This window comes from Lepidochelys kempii, chromosome 7, assembly GCF_965140285.1.
Source record: "Lepidochelys kempii isolate rLepKem1 chromosome 7, rLepKem1.hap1, whole genome shotgun sequence".
Classification (NCBI taxonomy): Eukaryota; Metazoa; Chordata; order Testudines; family Cheloniidae; genus Lepidochelys; species Lepidochelys kempii.
Genome location: NC_136386.1, coordinates 26,009,596 through 26,026,612, shown reverse-complemented (window position 1 = coordinate 26,026,612; position 17,017 = coordinate 26,009,596). Strand labels below are relative to the sequence as shown.

The window sequence follows — 17,017 nt, the reverse complement described above, 5'->3', positions numbered from 1 at the left end:
TTGTGTTTTACCATCCATATAGTATTTTCTGGAAATCTTCTCTATACTATTCACAAGAAAAGCAGATACTACAGAAAAATGTTCCGGGGAGGAAGGAGACAAAAATCTAGTACAATACATATAATTTTAAAGGAAAGGGTGAGAACAGTAAACAAACTTTCATGAGGATATTCATTTTAGTGGCATTGCCACATTTAGCAGAACATTACGTTCAGGGCCTAAAAGTACTGATAGTGTCTACCTTTTAACACTACAAATCAGCTGTCTGCCATCTGTACATTTATAAGAAGATACAGAACTTTAAAACTGTAGGGCTATTTCTATGCAGTTGTGATAAGCAAAAAAGGTACTAACAGATTAATTAGATGCACACAAAAATGGTATTGAAATAAATTTTGCAGCATCAGTTTTCTGTATTTTAGAAACAGGATATAAAACAAATCAAGTTGCTACTAAGTCCCATGTGCATGAAAAGTTTATTTTTTTTTTTAAATGGAACTGCACCATTGGTTACTCTAATTGAGGTATTTAGCCAAAATCCAGTATTATATATATTTTTTCATTAAAATAACTACACTGCCTTATCGCTATGTAAAAACATTTTGTACAAAATTTGTGTCCAATGTCAATCAAATACATACATAACAGTTTTTATATTCATTTAAAGACAAGTGGCTTGGATACTCTATTACAGTTTACTTAAAAATTAAGCTTTGCTATTTCACATGCTTTAGGCAAACATTCAGTTTTACATTAAAACAGACTTCAAACTGAAGTCTACGTACAGGTCAAATACAAATGTAAAAACTTAAAAGTGCCAACAAAACAAGATAATTCAAATACAATAAATGTTAAAAAATATATATTTATTTCAATTTTCAGATGCTTCAACTAGTACAGGCCATCATGATTTAAATAAGACAGGGAAACATTTGAGTTAAACGACAAACATTTTGTTCAGAGAATAAAATAGAAACTGTTAATTCACTTTTTTAGAAACAGAAAAGTCCACAACAAACCTATAAAAAGTTTTAGTTTTGTATTTATTTCTATTTTGAATATGGCCTGGAAGATTCACAATTTACATCCCAATTACTAGGAGAAGATGACTTGTCTGTATCCATGCTCTGACTGTAAGCAGACAGAAAATAATTCCCACCTTCTTGGTTTTGACTTGTGGAAATTGGGTATGTTGTTCCCAGAAAAGTCTGATGAGTGAGAACATTAAAATGACTGAACTGATGGGACATACTTAATTGTCTACTGTAAACTTGAAAGTTGTTGAAAGGAACTTGTTCTACTGAATTGTTTTTGTCTCCTTCAGCAGAGCATGTGGTAGAAACAGGAGTTATTGGCTGTCTCTCCTCCAAATCAAGTTTAGAAGTTTTTTCCATCAACCCAATTTGTCCTTCAGAAGACAGCTGCATATCGGTTAGAGAGTTTTCTTTTGAATCTGTTCCATGTGAGCCTTTGGTCTCTGTCTGCAAAGCTTCTGAATGAGAATCATACTTTGAGGCATCACTGCAGATTTCTATTTGTGATGTTTCATCCCCTGAATCCAAAGACATGTCTTCCTCGTCCTTTTCATCGCTTTCTACAAAAACTATATTAAGAAAGAGAAGTCCTACTCTATTGAAATATACGATTTTTAAAAAAGCTATACACTACTCACAGAGTGTTATGCTTCGGGTCTGTAAATCCAATATCACTTAAGGCTTGGTCTTCTGCCACTCTTGTTCACTTACTCAACACACACACTTAACCCTTTGTGTGAATGTCCAGATATTCCGATGCTAAAAGCTTCTGCGCATTGTGGTCATGTTTAGTGTTGGGAAATCCCAACTCCCAGCTCCAAAGGGGTTAATGTCAAAACAGCATCTAAAGTTATACAGTAGGTCAGTATTTGATCAGACAATTACAGAATACAATTACTGACATCCAAGTTCATTTTGTTACCATTTCTAAGTCTGTCATTAAGCTTATACTTCCCTCAGAACAGAAGGGAAATGCCATTTGGCTTACTCATTACCTTACCCTCTTCATCATCATCAGGCTTTCTTGGATACTGAATTAGTCAGTAATTCTGTATTTAAGATACCTTAATGTATTCAATCCCAGCTTCCCTTTCTCATTGCTTAAAATACAGAGTACTTGAGAGTTGGGATTTCCTCACAAATCTACAGAGTTTGTTTTGTAAGAGTAAAGACACACTACACTTAAAGGACCTCCACCCCACTCCTCTGATTAGTTGGAAAGAGTATAAAATATGCTGAATATTACCTGATTGTCTTTCAGGAACACCAGGTGAAGGAAGGTTGTTTTCTTCCGTAATTGAATTGTGGTAGCCAACGAGGTTTTTGAAGTTTTGCATAAAGTCATCAACTGTAGCAACTACTATTCCATTATCAGCATAATTTGAAAATGTTTTGACATTCTTTTCTAAATTTACAAAAAAAGAGAAAGAGGAGTGACTTAGTAACATAATAATATCAAACTTAAGAAAAAGACAGCTGCAAGTTCTGGTTTTACCTGTTAAGAAGACAACATGTCTTTGTTGTATATTCTGAGCCTGAAGTCTGATAAGACAGTCCAATTCTGGAGCATTTCGTGTTTGAGAGTCACAGTTATGATATGACAGAATCTCAACCATGTGTTTCTTCTGATAGGTATTCAGAAGTGTCAGCAGACTCAAGGCTTTAGCATTCATTCTATTTAAAAGAGGATTGGAGGTTTACATTTAGATCAATATTCAAATTACATGATGTATCACATGATGAAAACTCCCTTCAAATATATTTTCTTGATTTAAGATTTTATATCTTTGAGAGCACTATTTTTCTAACACAGAAGTGGGCAAACTATGGGGCTGCATCCAGCTGATGGGCTCCTCCTGCCCAGCCCCTCAGTTCCTGGCCCAGCAGGCTAGTCCCCAGCCCCTCCCCTGATGTTCCCCCTCCCCTGCAACCTCAGCACAACGCTCTGGGCAGCGCAGTTGCAGAGCTGCGGCCTGACCCAGTGCTCTAAGCAGTGCTGCCAGCCACCGGTGCTCCAGGTAGCGTGGTAAGGGGGCATGGGGGGTTGGATAGAGGACAAGGGAGTTGGGGGAGGGGGGAAGATGGTCAAGGGTATGGATAGGGGTTGGGGCGGTCAGAAGGTGGGGAACAGGGGCATTGGATGGGGCAGGGGGCAGTCTGGGGTGGCAGGTCTGGGGATGGGGCAGGAGTCCTAGGGGAGCTGTCAGGGGGCGAGAAGCAAGGGGGTCGGATAGGAGGTGGGGGCTGGGCCATACCTGGCTGTTTGGGGAGACCCAAAATTTCCTCCATACAAATTTTAGAAACCCGATGTGGCCCTCAGGCCAAAAAAAAAAAAAAAAAAAAAAAAAAAAGTTTGCCTATCCCTGTTCTAACATGTCATTTCAAACACTTTATATTTAGAGTACACTGCTTACCTCCCAAGCTCCTTGAGTTTTTTTTGTATTTTACAGTGGACTTTCCACTGCCATTTCCCATCAGGTGTATTGAGGTCCTCAAGGAACTTCAGGAAATTTTTAAGTTTATCTATTTTTGAGACAAATAATTTGTGTTATATAGCTTTAAAAACAACAGTTTAAAATCTAAGCTAAACCCAAACACTATTGGGTCTTCCATTTTACAGATCTTTGATTAACAGCTGAAAACATAACTCCAGTACTGAGCTTTATAAGAACTTAAAAAATAAAAAATTACTCAGTTTCTAATGGATTACAGTTTGCAGTCAGTGGCTCAGGTCCACTAAAGTTGTGTAAGCTTACACATGGGCTAAAATTTGACCTTAAGTGACTTACTGCCATTGAGAGAGATCCATTAAAAACTAATTCACTTAAGTTTTGTTTCTGGGGGTTTTTTGGGGGGAGAGAGAGAATGGAGAGACGTATGTGGTCTTAAATAAAGGCTACAATTATAAAAACTGTGTATATTTCTTTGGGGACTGTTAATGGTTTGGTGGCATCATACAAAATTTTTCATGTCGAGGTAGCTATTCAGTCTAGTCTCGTCTCTCAGTTTGGGTCAGACTTCTACATCAGCAGCCTATGAAATTTTGGTTGGTGGCCCCAATCCAGCTGCTTGTAGACAGCTAATCTCCAAAAAGGCTATAATAAAGTGCATGAGAATGAATTGCTTTAACTCTCTTTGGTAACAAGCTTGATACATATGACTGCAAGAAGTTTGCATTGCCTCTCTTCTGTAGTTAAATGGAGGATTTCATTCTCAAGTGCTGTCAATAAGACATCTTTCTCTTGTACTAAAAATTCATGATTTTTAACAAAAATTCTTACCAACTGTGACAGACTCTGGATTAAGAACAGATTCATCAGACACAACAAAACCACCAGACACAAACAATTCATTGTAAGTGTGGTTTTTCACATCATCCAAGCTATCAACACCAGCAAAGCTGACACATGAAAGCCTCTTCAGAGTTACTAAACCAGGTATCTGTTTAGAAAAGAAAACCAAGGATTACTTTCCACTTCTATCCACAATGCTAGCTTGTGGGTTCCGAGACAAAACTTTTCCAGAAGTGACTAATGTACTTATTTCTGTAGGATGTGATCTCACAATGAAGTCATTACAGACATTTAGGCAGAATGAAGGTGGGGAGGTTGGAAGTGATGACAGTACAAAAAGGTGAATATTCCACAAAATACCTCTGATTGCTGCCCCGTCCCAATTAAGTTTTTATACATGGCCATCAACATAATTCAAGTGCACACAGTGAACTGAAAGTTCCCTTCACTCTTCCCTAGTGCATCATGAAACTATACATAGAACAGCATTAATGAAACCGCCATGGAGTTGAATATATATTAAAAATGATGAGCATTGACAAAACTGTATGGGGAATCTTGCAGTCTGTTCACAGCATGTTCAGGACTAAAGACCAAATGGTATTATTACATCTATATTTCCAAACAAAAATTACATTAAAATTAAATTAAGGTTGACAGGACTTCCAAACAACCTTAACTCTGCCCTATATGAGGCCATGACACATGATTAAAGCATCAGAAGAAATTATAAAAATATATTACATTTCTCTCTTCTGCCCCCTCACTGAGTCAATACAGTGAAAAGGTGTCTTACCTTTGTATTTCCCTATCTTAACATTTTGGGTTTCTTTTGCATTTTTGTGTTGGAGGAAAGGACAAACTACACTTCCTTATTCACTTTTTTCATACCAATCATGATTTTTAGACTTTATCATATTGCCTCTTAGTCTCCTCTTTTTGAAGATAAACATTTCCAAGTCTTTAATCTATCCTCATATGGAAACCACTCCACACTCTATCATCTTTGTTGCCCTTCTCTGAACCTTTTCTAGTTCCACTATGGTCTTTTTTGAGATAGGGTAACCAGAACTGCTTGCAGTATTCAAGGTGTGGGAACACCATGTATTTATATAGTAGCATTATGATATTTGTTGTATTACTTATCCCTTTTCTAAGGGTTCCTAACATAGTGTGCATTGAGCTGAAGTTTTCAGAGAACTGCCCAGTTACTCCAAGATCTCTTTCTTGAGAGGTAACAACTAATTTAGACCCCATTATTACATATGTACAGGTGGGATTACTTTTTCCAAATTGCATAACTTTGCACTTATTAACATTCAATTTCATCTGCCATTTCATTACCCAGTCACCCTGTTGTGCGAGATCCCTCTGTAAATCTTTGTGGTCAGCTTTTGACTTAAAATTATTTTGACTAACCTTGTTTCATCTGCAAACGCTGCCATTTCACTGTTCACTCCTCCTTCTAGATCATTAGTGAATATGTTGAACAGCAAAGGTTTTCCTCAGGGGACCCTCCTGCTCACCTCTCTCCATTGTGAAAACTGACCCATTTATTCATATCTTTTGTTTACTATATTTCAACCAGTTACTGATCCAGGAGAGGACCTTCACTGTTCTCCCATGACTTAGTTTCCTTAAGAGCCTTTGGTGAGGTACCTTGTTAAAGGTTTTCTGAAAATCCAAGTACTTTATCAACTGGATCACCATTATCCACATGCTTGTTGACATATTCAAAGAATTCAAATATATTGGTGAAGCACAATTTCCTTTTTATAAAAGCTGTGCTGACCCTTCCCCAACATACTGTGTTTCTCTACATGTCTGATAACTCTGTTCTTTATTGTAGTTTCAACCTATTAGCACACTACTGAATTAAAGCACACCACCCTGTAACTTACACAATTGCCTCTGGAGCCCTTTTCAAAAATTGGTGTTACATTAGCTACCTTCTGACATCAGTGTGGGACAGTATTTCAAATTTGTTTCCAAAAAAGAATATCTACATCAGAGCTATCTCCCGCACAGCCCTCTGCAATGAAGACTGAGCAAAGAATTCATTTAGCTTCTCTGCAATGGCCTTATCTTCCCTGACTGCTCCTTTAAGAGCTTTGTCACCGGGTGGTCCTAATGCCTATTTGGCAGGTTTCCTGCATCTGATGTACTTACATTCCTTACTGTTAGTTTGTGTGTCTTTATCAAGTTGCTTCTTAGATTCTCTTGGCCAGCCTTATTATACTTTTACACATGACTTGCCAGAGTTTGTGCTCCTTCCTATTATCCTCACTAAAATAGGACTTCCAAATTTAAATTTAAAAAAAAAAAAAGTATTTTTTGCCTTTGCCTTCATTACTCTGCTGTTTAGCCATGGTGGCATTCTCTTATTGTCTTTTCTGATATGGGGTATACATTTAGTCTCCGCCTCTGTTATGGTTTATCTGTCAGTAGAGGCTGGTGCATAATATTCTCTCCAAATAAATGCCTCTTTCAAAAGAGCTGCCATCTCCCTCTTTTCTCAGTGGGACAGAGGCCAAAGCTGCTCTCAGTTAAGGTGTCCCTTTTCAATACAGCTACTGACTCACATTGTTTCCAATTAAAGTAAAGCCAACAGCCCTGTGTTAAGAGTGCCCTGGGTGGCCTCAGTTTCCTTGACAATTGGAGATAGGTGGCCATTTTTCAGAAAGGCCTCTAACATTAGGTAAGTTTATCTTAGTTCCATTTTGAAAGAATATTTATATATGCAATTCTTTCAAACAATAGTCAGAGTCAGTCCCTGCTGAAAGAGGAACTTTCACTGTTGAAAAATAATGGAAAACAATCCTTTAACTAAAACTCACTGACATCTTGGGCACTGTATACCTAAAAGCTTTTAGATTTTTTTAAAGACTTTTTGTCCAGAATAATCTTAACTGAGCAAATTGCTTCAAAATTCCCTAACACTTGGTGTTAAATTTCTTAATTTTAAATTCAGACTAACCAATTTACTTCCAAGATCAGAATATTACTCAACAAATACTACAACAAAATGATTAAATCCCTGCTTTAGGAGCAAACTCAACTCAACCTTGGCTATTGAATTATAAGCAGTGCTTCCATTTTATCTAATATAAATTAAAAAGGAAAAAAGTTATGTGGTCATAAGTAGTAGTGCAAGAGAGTTACAAGATTGGATATGTCAAAACAAGTTTAATCCATTCTAGTCAAGATGCACATTACAATGAAACATTTTAAATGCAAGTGACTAACTTAAGCTTTGAGTCAACTTTCTATATTTCACAGTTAAAATTAAACTAGTACTATTAAATGTATTTAATGTACCTTATGGATGAGGCTGGCAATATCTTCATTTTGAATAATTATCAATAGTTTGTCTAAAGTAGCTCTTCTTTTCAAGAATTGTTCTGGGTGGCATTCTGTATTACCCAATTTTGTAAGGTATTCCTACCCCACAAAAGAGAGAGAGAGAGAGAGAGAGAAACATATTTAATTAGTTAAACCAATGCAATTCCAAAGCTCACCATATAGAGTTTTTACTATTCAAGCAAGCACATAGGCATTTTTAAATCAAATATTTGTAGGATTTTTTTACTTGTACTCAAGAGCACTAGCTAAAAAGAAACACACGGACTAGATGAATTTTGTAAAGCTATTTCTGTAATTATTTTTATGGAACTCCATCTAAGTGGCTGACCACCTTAGTCCCTGCTGAAAAATGCACTTTTCACTAAAAGCCAAAAACATTTTACTTTCAACTCCATGATATTTAATATTAAACACAGAAGTGTAATTTCTCAACATTATCTGGAATTTCAAGAAGCAAAAGTTATAGGAATTTTATAGGAATTTTTCATTCCCTGACCATCCCTTAATATATTCTCCATTCTACTTGAAGTGGAAAATGTGCTTTTGATCATGTTTCTCTTTTTATTCCTGAAACCTCACAGAAGCTGCCCTACAGTGCTACTTTCAAAAACCACAAAACAAGGTCTTCTCCAACTAATCCCATCGTCCAGCTGGAAAGAGGTTTATACCTTTCCTAGACAAGAGGAAGACTTAAATTGAGTGCAAATATGCCACAGGCGAGCCTTCACTGACTTATGAAAAAGTAACACCAAATTTCAAAGCTCAAATGCATCTATACCTTACTGATGTGTTTGCAAGTCAGGTTTATTTATCCCAGACTGAATGGCTCCAATTAACACCATTTTTAAAATGTAGAAATATTTGGACAAGCTTTCAAGGCCTTACACTCAACTTGATGGCATCTCTGTTTGGATGTAGTGGAATTTTTGACCACCACTATTTCAGGGAATGTTCCAAGCATCAATGAGCAAAATCCTGGTGATTTTGGGGAATAACTGAAAGACAGAGAGGAGGAAAATGGGGGATACAGCCTGTGCCAGCTGATTAACAGAGCCACAGCTTTGAGCAGCTCTGCAACTGTTTATAAATCAAAAGAACTGGTTGATGGAGTTCCTGAAACAGAAGGGGATGGGAGCATGGCACAAAGTGAGCTTCTGCAGTCTTGGAGTGGGGGGGAAAAAGGGAAATGAAGGAATGCAAGAAGCCCCTGATGTGTGCAATTTGTTCAGCCTACAGAAGCTATGAAGCGTGAGACACCCTAGCTCTATGCTAAGGATAGGTCCCAAAGGAAAAACCTATTTACCTGTATTTCTTTGCAGAGAGTACTTTCTTCCTCTTCATGAATGTAAAATTTCACAGTGTTTTTCTGTACATCTTTAATGATTTTGACCAAGCTGTTGAATACTTCAGGTTTTAACTGGCTTATAAAATCAGAGAGTGCTGGTTGGGTTGAAATGTTTAAGTTATCTGGTGATTTCTGAGTCTTTTCTGGTGCCTCCAGTGGATCATCACTGGAAGTGTTCTTATCAGATGTCAGTAAAACCTCTGTGGTGGCACTAACATGGTCCATTTCCTCTTTCACTATGGTTAAGTTCATTGATGAATGCTGCTCATTACAGTTTGGCTCCTCCACAATACTGTTACACAGTGGTTCTGATAACAGTGCAGTGTCAAAGTCACTTGAAACAGATACACCTTGTTCTGGTAGAGGATTCAATTGAGCCTCAGTTACAGCATCTCCTGCTGGATCAGGACTAGAATTAAGAGGTGGAGTATGCCTACCACAAGAAGATGACAGAGCAACATTATTCAGCTTTTCACTCAGCCTCTCTATATACTCTTGGACAGAGATTTCCGATGCCTGTAAATGTATGTATTGAGAAAGTCTCATTACCCTCTCCTGGGCTGAAGAGACAGGAGTGGACATTCCACTCACATATGCAATATTCTTCTGCTGCAAAATCTCCTGAACCTTTCTTGCAAAGAGATTGTATTCTTCCAGTAATGTAGACTCTATTATTCCACTTATGGAGTGCTTAGATGCAAGAGGGTGCTCTGTTAGTGCACACTGATCTTCATTTTTCTCCACGTGACTTGTATACAATCCATCTTCTTTTGTCCCCTTTTGTATGTCTGAAAATGGAGAGTATGGAAACTGGTAATCAGAACTTCTTTGTCTATTTATTACCCGGGGGTCATTAGGAAGGGCATCCTTTGGTGGTAAATACACCAGTTGTTCTTCTGGTGATTTCAGACCTATACAGGAAGAGTTAATTATTATAAATCTAAAGTTTGAAAATTCAACAAAAATACACACTTGAAGTTTGTAATAATTTTAAAACAGCATCAAAACTTCTACCTAACAAATTAACTCTGCATTTGAGGCATTAATGCCAAAGTGCTAGTACAGAAGCACTCAGTTTAACCTTTCTTAGGTTCGGGGGGAGGGAGGAGGGAAGAAAAAACAGAGTATTTTAGGATTTCATTACTCTCACTTAGGAATGAAAAATCATAAGCAAGTCATTTTGTCCGACAATAATATCTGATGAGCACTACTGAACAACAGGAAGCAACAGAACCTTCACAAGATTTAAGCAGACTGAAGTGGGTAGGTGACCAATTAAATCATTGACATTTTCTTCCTATCTAGCTTTTAAGTAGAAGTCACATATTATGGTGTAGAGCAGTGGTTCTCAAAGCCAGTCCACAGCTTGTTCAGGGAAAGCCCCTGGTGGGCTGGGCCGGTTTGTTTACCTGCGGCATCCGCAGGTTCGGCTGATTGCGGCTCCCACTGGCCGTGGTTTGCTGCTCCAGGCCAATAGGGGCTACCAAAAGCGGCGCGGGCCGAAGGATGTGCTGGCTGCCCTTCCCACAGCCCCCATTACCCTGGAGCGGCCAGTGGGAGCCGCGATTGGCCAAACCTCTGGACGCGGCAGTAAACAAACTGGTCTGGCCTGCCAAGGGTTTTCCCTGAACAAAGTGGCGGACTAGCTTTGAGAACCACTGGTTTAGAGTTTAAATTGTGTGCATGTAAAATGAGGAGTTGGATGGTGAGCCATTTTTGCAAGCATTGTTAGCATGCAATTATGAAAAATCTGAGTTCAGCTAGTGACTTCCTCATAACCCCAGGTTTCTCTACAACCTTGCTGTTAAGCAAGTTTCTTTCAATACTCATAAAATAATACAAGATTAACAGCAGTAACAGAAGCCCTCCATTTATTTACAGACCAGGTAACACTACACAGATGTGGAAAAGTTTCACTGCATTATTCCAAGCCTGACAAAGATCATTTCTAGATATGGTTAGTTCCGTCCCCAAGCACATTCAATCCATTGCCTCTTTGCCAAATCTGCAAACAAAGGTTTTTACTTTGTGCTTTTGACAGCACTTTGTGTAGTAGTACCTGGGAAAAGCTGAAATTGCTATCAGTTTCCTCTTCGGTTTGTGTGGGACTTTCTAACAGCACCATGAGAGAAAAACCATTAAAAAAAAAGTGGGGGGTAGAAAATGAGATTGTAAAATCACTAAATCTGGTTTGGGGATAAGGGAAGAGATGTGTCATCTCTGGAGTAGAAATGGTATCCAAAATTATGTAAAAAGAAGAGGAGTACTTTTGGCACCTTAGAGACTAACCAATTTATTTGAGCATAAGCTTTCGTGAGCTACAGCTCACTTGCATCCGATGAAGTGAGCTGTAGCTCACGAAAGCTTATGCTCAAATAAATTGGTTAGTCTCTAAGGTGCCACAAGTACTCCTTTTCTTTTTGTGAATACAGACTAACACAGCTGTTACTCTGAAACCTAAAATTATGTAAGAACGTCTTAAATTCGTATCCCTTTAAAGTGCAATTATACTTTTACTAGTAAGTACAAAAACAAAAGACACCTGTTTGTGTGCTTAACAGGATACCAATCTAATTTAGTGACAAAAATAAGATTTGTTTCAGGATTTTAAAATCCTGTTATCTATGCAAAGCCAAGCAGAAGTGAACAGATTCTATTCCTTTGTGCCAGACTCTTATTTCTTCTCTTCTCAAATTAAGTTCCAAGCAATTACAACGGAAGGCAAGTGGGTTGCCTAGGTGCAACTGAGGGTCTAAAGATGACCTGTAGAATCTTTATTTTGGGGATTATGCAAAAAGAAGAGAACAGAGCTTGACTCTCAGAACCAATACACAGGTATTCAGAGTGCATCTGAATCTAGAAGTCACTGCTACATGAATATTTTTAAGAGTCATTTTAAAAATATACTCCCTTCCCCTCCTCCCCCTGAAGACTTTTCCAGCAGCAAAAAGTTACCAGAATGTAGCACCACTGTAGCCACCATAGCCTACACAATGTTAGGATTTTAAACCTAGTTTGCCCTAGTGTGAATTGCAGGCAATATGTTCTCAGTTGTGCATTTCATTTGTGTCAAGCTGCTTATCTTTCACAAAACTATTTTATCTTTGTACCCAGAAATATATGGTACTATAATCTTTTCATATACTTCTGAATCACATTAAACTAACAATACTATAAATTTTACCACTTTCTAAATTTTCAATAGGACATATTACTATTCAGTTACATCCTTAAATACAGATTATTAGGAACGAAATTTTTATTATGGACCCCCCCCGCCATACTTCACTATGTAGAACATGGTGAAGTTTCCAAAACCAAAATATGAAAATCATTGAGAGATGCGCTACAAGATTTATCACTAATTTGAGACATCACAACCACCTGAAAGATCAACTTAGTTGTTTTGCAAGAGAAAAGTTCAGTGCATTTAAAAAACAAAAACCCACACTTGACAGATCCTGCCTTTCAACATAAGGCTATCTGAACATGTAGAACTTTAAGTTGCTATTCAAGTTTGTTGACAAGAGAAACTATTTACAAAAAACCCCAAAACCTGATAGTATTCCTTATGTAACAAAGAAAAGCGTCATTGCTTGCAAAGGCTCGTTAACAACTACAGCAGAAATGCAAACTACAATGCAAAGGTAACCTTTGGGGTCAGAATTTTAAACTCAAAGCATTTTCAGCCACTTTACGGGGGGGGGGAGGGGGGGCAAGACATTACTTTTAATGAGCACTCTCTGAAGGTGGCATCCTTCACATATCTACACCATTGGGTCACAAATACTCAGGAGAAACTAACTGTGTAGGCACAACAGAAATTGTCAAACAGGTATACTGAGCAAATAACTTCCAGCGTTTGTTCCTGTTCAAATATCTGACTTCCTACTTTAATTTGGTCTGTCCAGTTAGTTTGTAGAAAAATACTAGCTTTTTTAAAAAAAAAAAAAAAGATCTAGCTATTCTTGTTGCTTTACAGCAAGATTCTGCAATGCTGCAGAAAGATGTCATTCTAGAACGACAAAAGGAAGAGACACTGTTTTGATGAGTTTATTTTAAAAATATCAGTAGTTCAAGTAGTGCATGCCAAAGGAAAATATCCCAGAACATTTAATAGCTTAGGGTGCAAGATGAATAGCATTAAAAGCTATCATTTTTAAGATCTACTATCCCACTAGCCTTCTTGTACAAGGTAACAGGGAAAAGCAAGCAAGAACCAAGTTGGATTGAATTTCTGGAGATTCAAGATGAACTTTTAATTTAAGGAATAAAACTAGGTTCTGGTTAGGACAAAGTGATCATAAGCAAGAAAGCGGATTGCTAAAACTGAAACCCAGGTTTATTTCCAGCCTATTGTGAAGTTTGGATTATGTAGCAATTAAGACATGGAAGATTACCCAGTGCTCAGCAACACAAAATATCCATGTAAGTTAGGTAACTAAAAAGCAATAGTAAGTTTTTTCAGTGACAAGGACTGGAAAGCATCATGCAACAAAAAGCAAAGAATTTACGACTTTAAAAAATCAGGACTTTCTGTCATTCCTCACAACCATGATAGAGGACTGAAAATGAAAAGTAGCAATTTTCAATTTTGATTTTTTTTTAACCTTACTATTTATAAACGGATAGCAATAGATCAATCACTAATTTATCTCCTTACAATTGAGAAAATAGCGAAAAACTGAAGTTGCTTTCCCTGGGGCCTATGCTTTCCTTCCACAACCATCTCTCCACCACAAAAATAAAGAAACCCACAAACCATCAGATGCAGTCTATTATATAGAGGCAGAGAAGCTTATTGTACGTGATGCTATTTAAAAGATCTTAAATCCCTAAAAGGAAATTCAAAGGCTCCTTGACGCTATTACATTTTCAGGAAGGTATGCTTGATAGAATCAAATAACTGACAGAAAAGCCTGAAATCTTAAGACTGTTCTAATTCTCCTTTAACATTCTTGGGTCACTCTAGTGAATCAATTCCATTAATTCAATGGCAATACCAGAAGAAACTATAAATTGGGAAGTAGTGGCATATGGGGAAAAAAAAAGCGCAGCCATCCTTCTCACCTGTTTGGTTATCTCCATGTTTTTCCAGTTGATCCTCTGGATCTCTTCCTGCCCCTCCTGAGGGAGAGCAGCAGTTAGCATTTGTAGAGTTTCTCGATAGATACTTTCTAGCACCTCTCAAACTAATTGTGTTATAGAACTAATCAGTATATAAATAGAGTAAGAGTTAACTTGAAAGTTAACCCCCTAGAGTTTGTAACACTGGTGACGTCTATTAATTTAAACACACACCACCTCCTTCGTCTCTGGTGATTAGGGATGTTCCTTCTCTTTTTAGAGGAGAGAATACTTCACAGAGAATTGCATGGTTCAGATAAAAAAAACACTTGGCATAATACTGAAACCTAGTAGACTACTATACACTGTGTAACAGCCAACTGGCAAATCCTCATAAGAATGCCCACATCCAGCATTTATGATAAACTATAGTTTGAGCTGCCTAATCACATTCCTTGCCATTGCTACTTCCACAACCATGTGGCGTCAGCACACATAGTAATTGTTTCCAGGCAAAGCACTGAATGGGTACTGATGTCCTTCGGGGCTTAAACTGCAAAAGGTCAGATATCCAAGCTATACTACCTAATTCAAAAGCTTACAAAGAAGTTTGTGGAAATAAAAACCAAGAAGATGGGTATTAAAATGGTCTCAGTGCCCTTTGGTAAGGCCAATCCAGTTTCACCTACAGCTACCACTGCAGGATTCTTAGAAGATGAGCAGGAACCAATAGTTTTTACTTGTGGGGTATGGCAGTTAATACATCATATTTGGGACAGTCACAAGGGAAGGGGGGGAGGGGGTAATGCACACGCGCAGAGAAGGGGCTCAGTGCCCAGCCTCAGATGCATGTATGGCTCTTGACTTCTCACCTCTTCTATCCCATCACCCACACCCCTCAAGCCAACACTCTTAAGTTTCTCAGGGACTTAATACTGTCGACTCAGTCATCAAGAGGTAGGATGAGAAGGTTCTTTAAAGAAGATTCTCTGAGAAAAATGGGTTTCATTCTTACGGTCAAAGATGAAAAAAGACTCTGAAGTACTTTTAGTAGAATAGTTTGATTTGGTGAAAAAGGGACTCTTCTTCAAGTAAGGTCAACTGTAACCTTAAAGGATTTCTGTGTTGAACCCCATAGTATCAGCCTGTTTAATTTTGCAAGTAAAAAGTGTGCCATCATTACCAAAGTGACAACTTCAACTTTGTTTTTAGTCTGATACATCTTGTGAGATACAAATTCAAGCAAATGACTGAATATGAAGACCACAATTCTAGACAGCTACACTATGTGTCAGTATATTACCAAAGCTATTCCTATTTATTCATCACATCCAAGAGGTTAAAATCTGATCTCTGTTACAGCTAAGCATGCCCAGTAAAGAGAATGGGATGTTTCATGGGTATAAACACAGCAGAATTTGATCCCTGGGGTCTTATAGTTCAGCCTTTTTCTATAATAATCAAATATTAAAAACAAAAAACTCTACATATAGTGACCCAAGAGTGGGATCTATGAAAGATGAGACCTTTAGAAAACTGGTTCTTTTACATTTTAGGGCAGCATAAAAGTTAGTAGTATGTCTTACCTGTAATTGGAATCAGCTTCCAGTGTATTCCAACCTCTCCTATATTATTTGAACTAGAATGTTGCCTGCGATAAGCATGTTCAATAGGAGTGCTAGGACACGGGCTATAGTCATCAAAGCTACTAACACTTCCAGTACTTGGTTCCTTTAAAAAAAAATAAAAATCTCAGTTCAAGACTATGATGTATCCTTAACATAGGTATTAACCTTTGCCATCTCAACAATAGTAGGAATGTAGATATCAATCTAATGGAATTTTTGCATTTAAGTTAGTTAATCAAATCTGAACACAGGCAGAAATATTCACCGTAAGCATTTCTATCCTTGATGACAGATCAAAGTTTCTGAAGTGACAAAAACAGTGTCTTTCCCATAGGAATTCAAAACGCTGTTTTAGGTGCATTTGCTAGATGGCGTTTTCCCCTGCTCTTGTTTCAAGCATTTGGAACTATCTGTAAGTGGATTTCTCTCTTCCTTTCTTTAACCAGGCAGCTTCAGTCAGCTGACAGCCAAGGCAGAAAAGGCACACCTCCCTCAACCAGTTGATAACTTACAGAATTTAACTCCAAATTTATAGAATCAGTAGGATTCCTAGCTAGATTCCAGGTTGAGACAAGCTGGGTGAATTCGTTCAAGAGAGTAGCGATTATTTGGTTTCACCAACACAGTTGTTGTTCGGGCATTTGATGTACTGAATGAGATACACCACATGTTGCAATAGGCATATGCATCGGACAAATGAATCTGGAAAGGCGTGTTCTGTGGGGTTCACTCTTAATGAGCCCTACACAGAAAAATGATTTAAAAAAAGACAAAACCACACAATCTTATCGCCTGTGACCAACATTTTTCACAAAGCTATCCCACCCTATCAGTACACATCCTCAAAAGAAATCTGCACAACACCTTCAAAAGACAAGCCTGCAAACTAAAATTCATAACTCTGCAAGACATGAAGACTGTCTACACTACACAGTTTTTAGCTACACAGCTGTGTTGCCTCAGCTGTGCTGTTAAAAGGCACACAGTGTAGCCCCTGTTTGTGGGCTCTCCTGCCAATAAAAAAAAACTTCCACCCCACAATGAGCAGAGTTAGCTGTGCAAAGCATTCACACCGGTGCTAGTCGTCTGCAAAACTGTCTTTTGGTTTGTGTGTGGGTAATACCCCTGAAAGACAAAAAGTTGTGTAGTTCAGTTGCTAATGTAGATGTCGCCTAAAAATCATGGTCTCCACAGAGACTATTTTTGTGCTCATTACACAAATTTGCAACCCACTAACCCTCCTTTGTCCGACAGCTTCAGAGGTTTTAACTGCCCACTTGATTTTAA

The 17,017-nt window shown here is 37.9% G+C and overlaps 2 protein-coding genes across 22 annotated transcripts in view; one reads left to right on the top strand and one right to left on the bottom strand.

Moving 5' to 3' along the window:
- The window catches only part of TASOR (transcription activation suppressor), a 59,762-nt gene that overhangs the window by 6,661 nt on the left and 36,084 nt on the right, over window positions 1–17,017 (bottom strand). Inside the window, exons 16-24 of one of the 9 annotated variants that reach the window (XR_012159801.2) lie at window positions 15,689–15,833; window positions 14,106–14,162; window positions 8,994–9,946; window positions 7,646–7,768; window positions 4,316–4,475; window positions 3,449–3,557; window positions 2,530–2,708; window positions 2,281–2,439; window positions 1,673–1,878 (exon numbers count right to left, since the gene is read on the bottom strand). Coding sequence is in view for 8 of the 9 variants with exons in the window: in XM_073351508.2 (XP_073207609.1) it covers window positions 1,050–1,603; window positions 2,281–2,439; window positions 2,530–2,708; window positions 3,449–3,557; window positions 4,316–4,475; window positions 7,646–7,768; window positions 8,994–9,946; window positions 14,106–14,162; window positions 15,689–15,833 (2,439 nt within the window). In the remaining variant the exon portion in view is untranslated. Of the gene's footprint in view, window positions 1–851; window positions 1,879–2,280; window positions 2,440–2,529; window positions 2,709–3,448; window positions 3,558–4,315; window positions 4,476–7,645; window positions 7,769–8,993; window positions 9,947–14,105; window positions 14,163–15,688; window positions 15,834–17,017 lie in introns of those variants that run through there. The other 8 variants (XM_073351511.2, XM_073351508.2, XM_073351514.2 and 5 more) reach the window with 8 other exon arrangements.
- Window positions 1–17,017, top strand: part of CCDC66 (coiled-coil domain containing 66) — an 82,276-nt gene that overhangs the window by 45,841 nt on the left and 19,418 nt on the right. Inside the window, exon 21 of one of the 13 annotated variants that reach the window (XM_078853604.1) lies at window positions 8,272–10,371. The exons of 11 other annotated variants lie outside the window; for them this stretch is intronic. The gene's annotated coding sequence lies outside the window, so the exon portion shown is untranslated. Of the gene's footprint in view, window positions 1–8,271; window positions 10,372–17,017 lie in introns of those variants that run through there. One more of the 13 variants, XM_078853605.1, reaches the window with a different exon arrangement.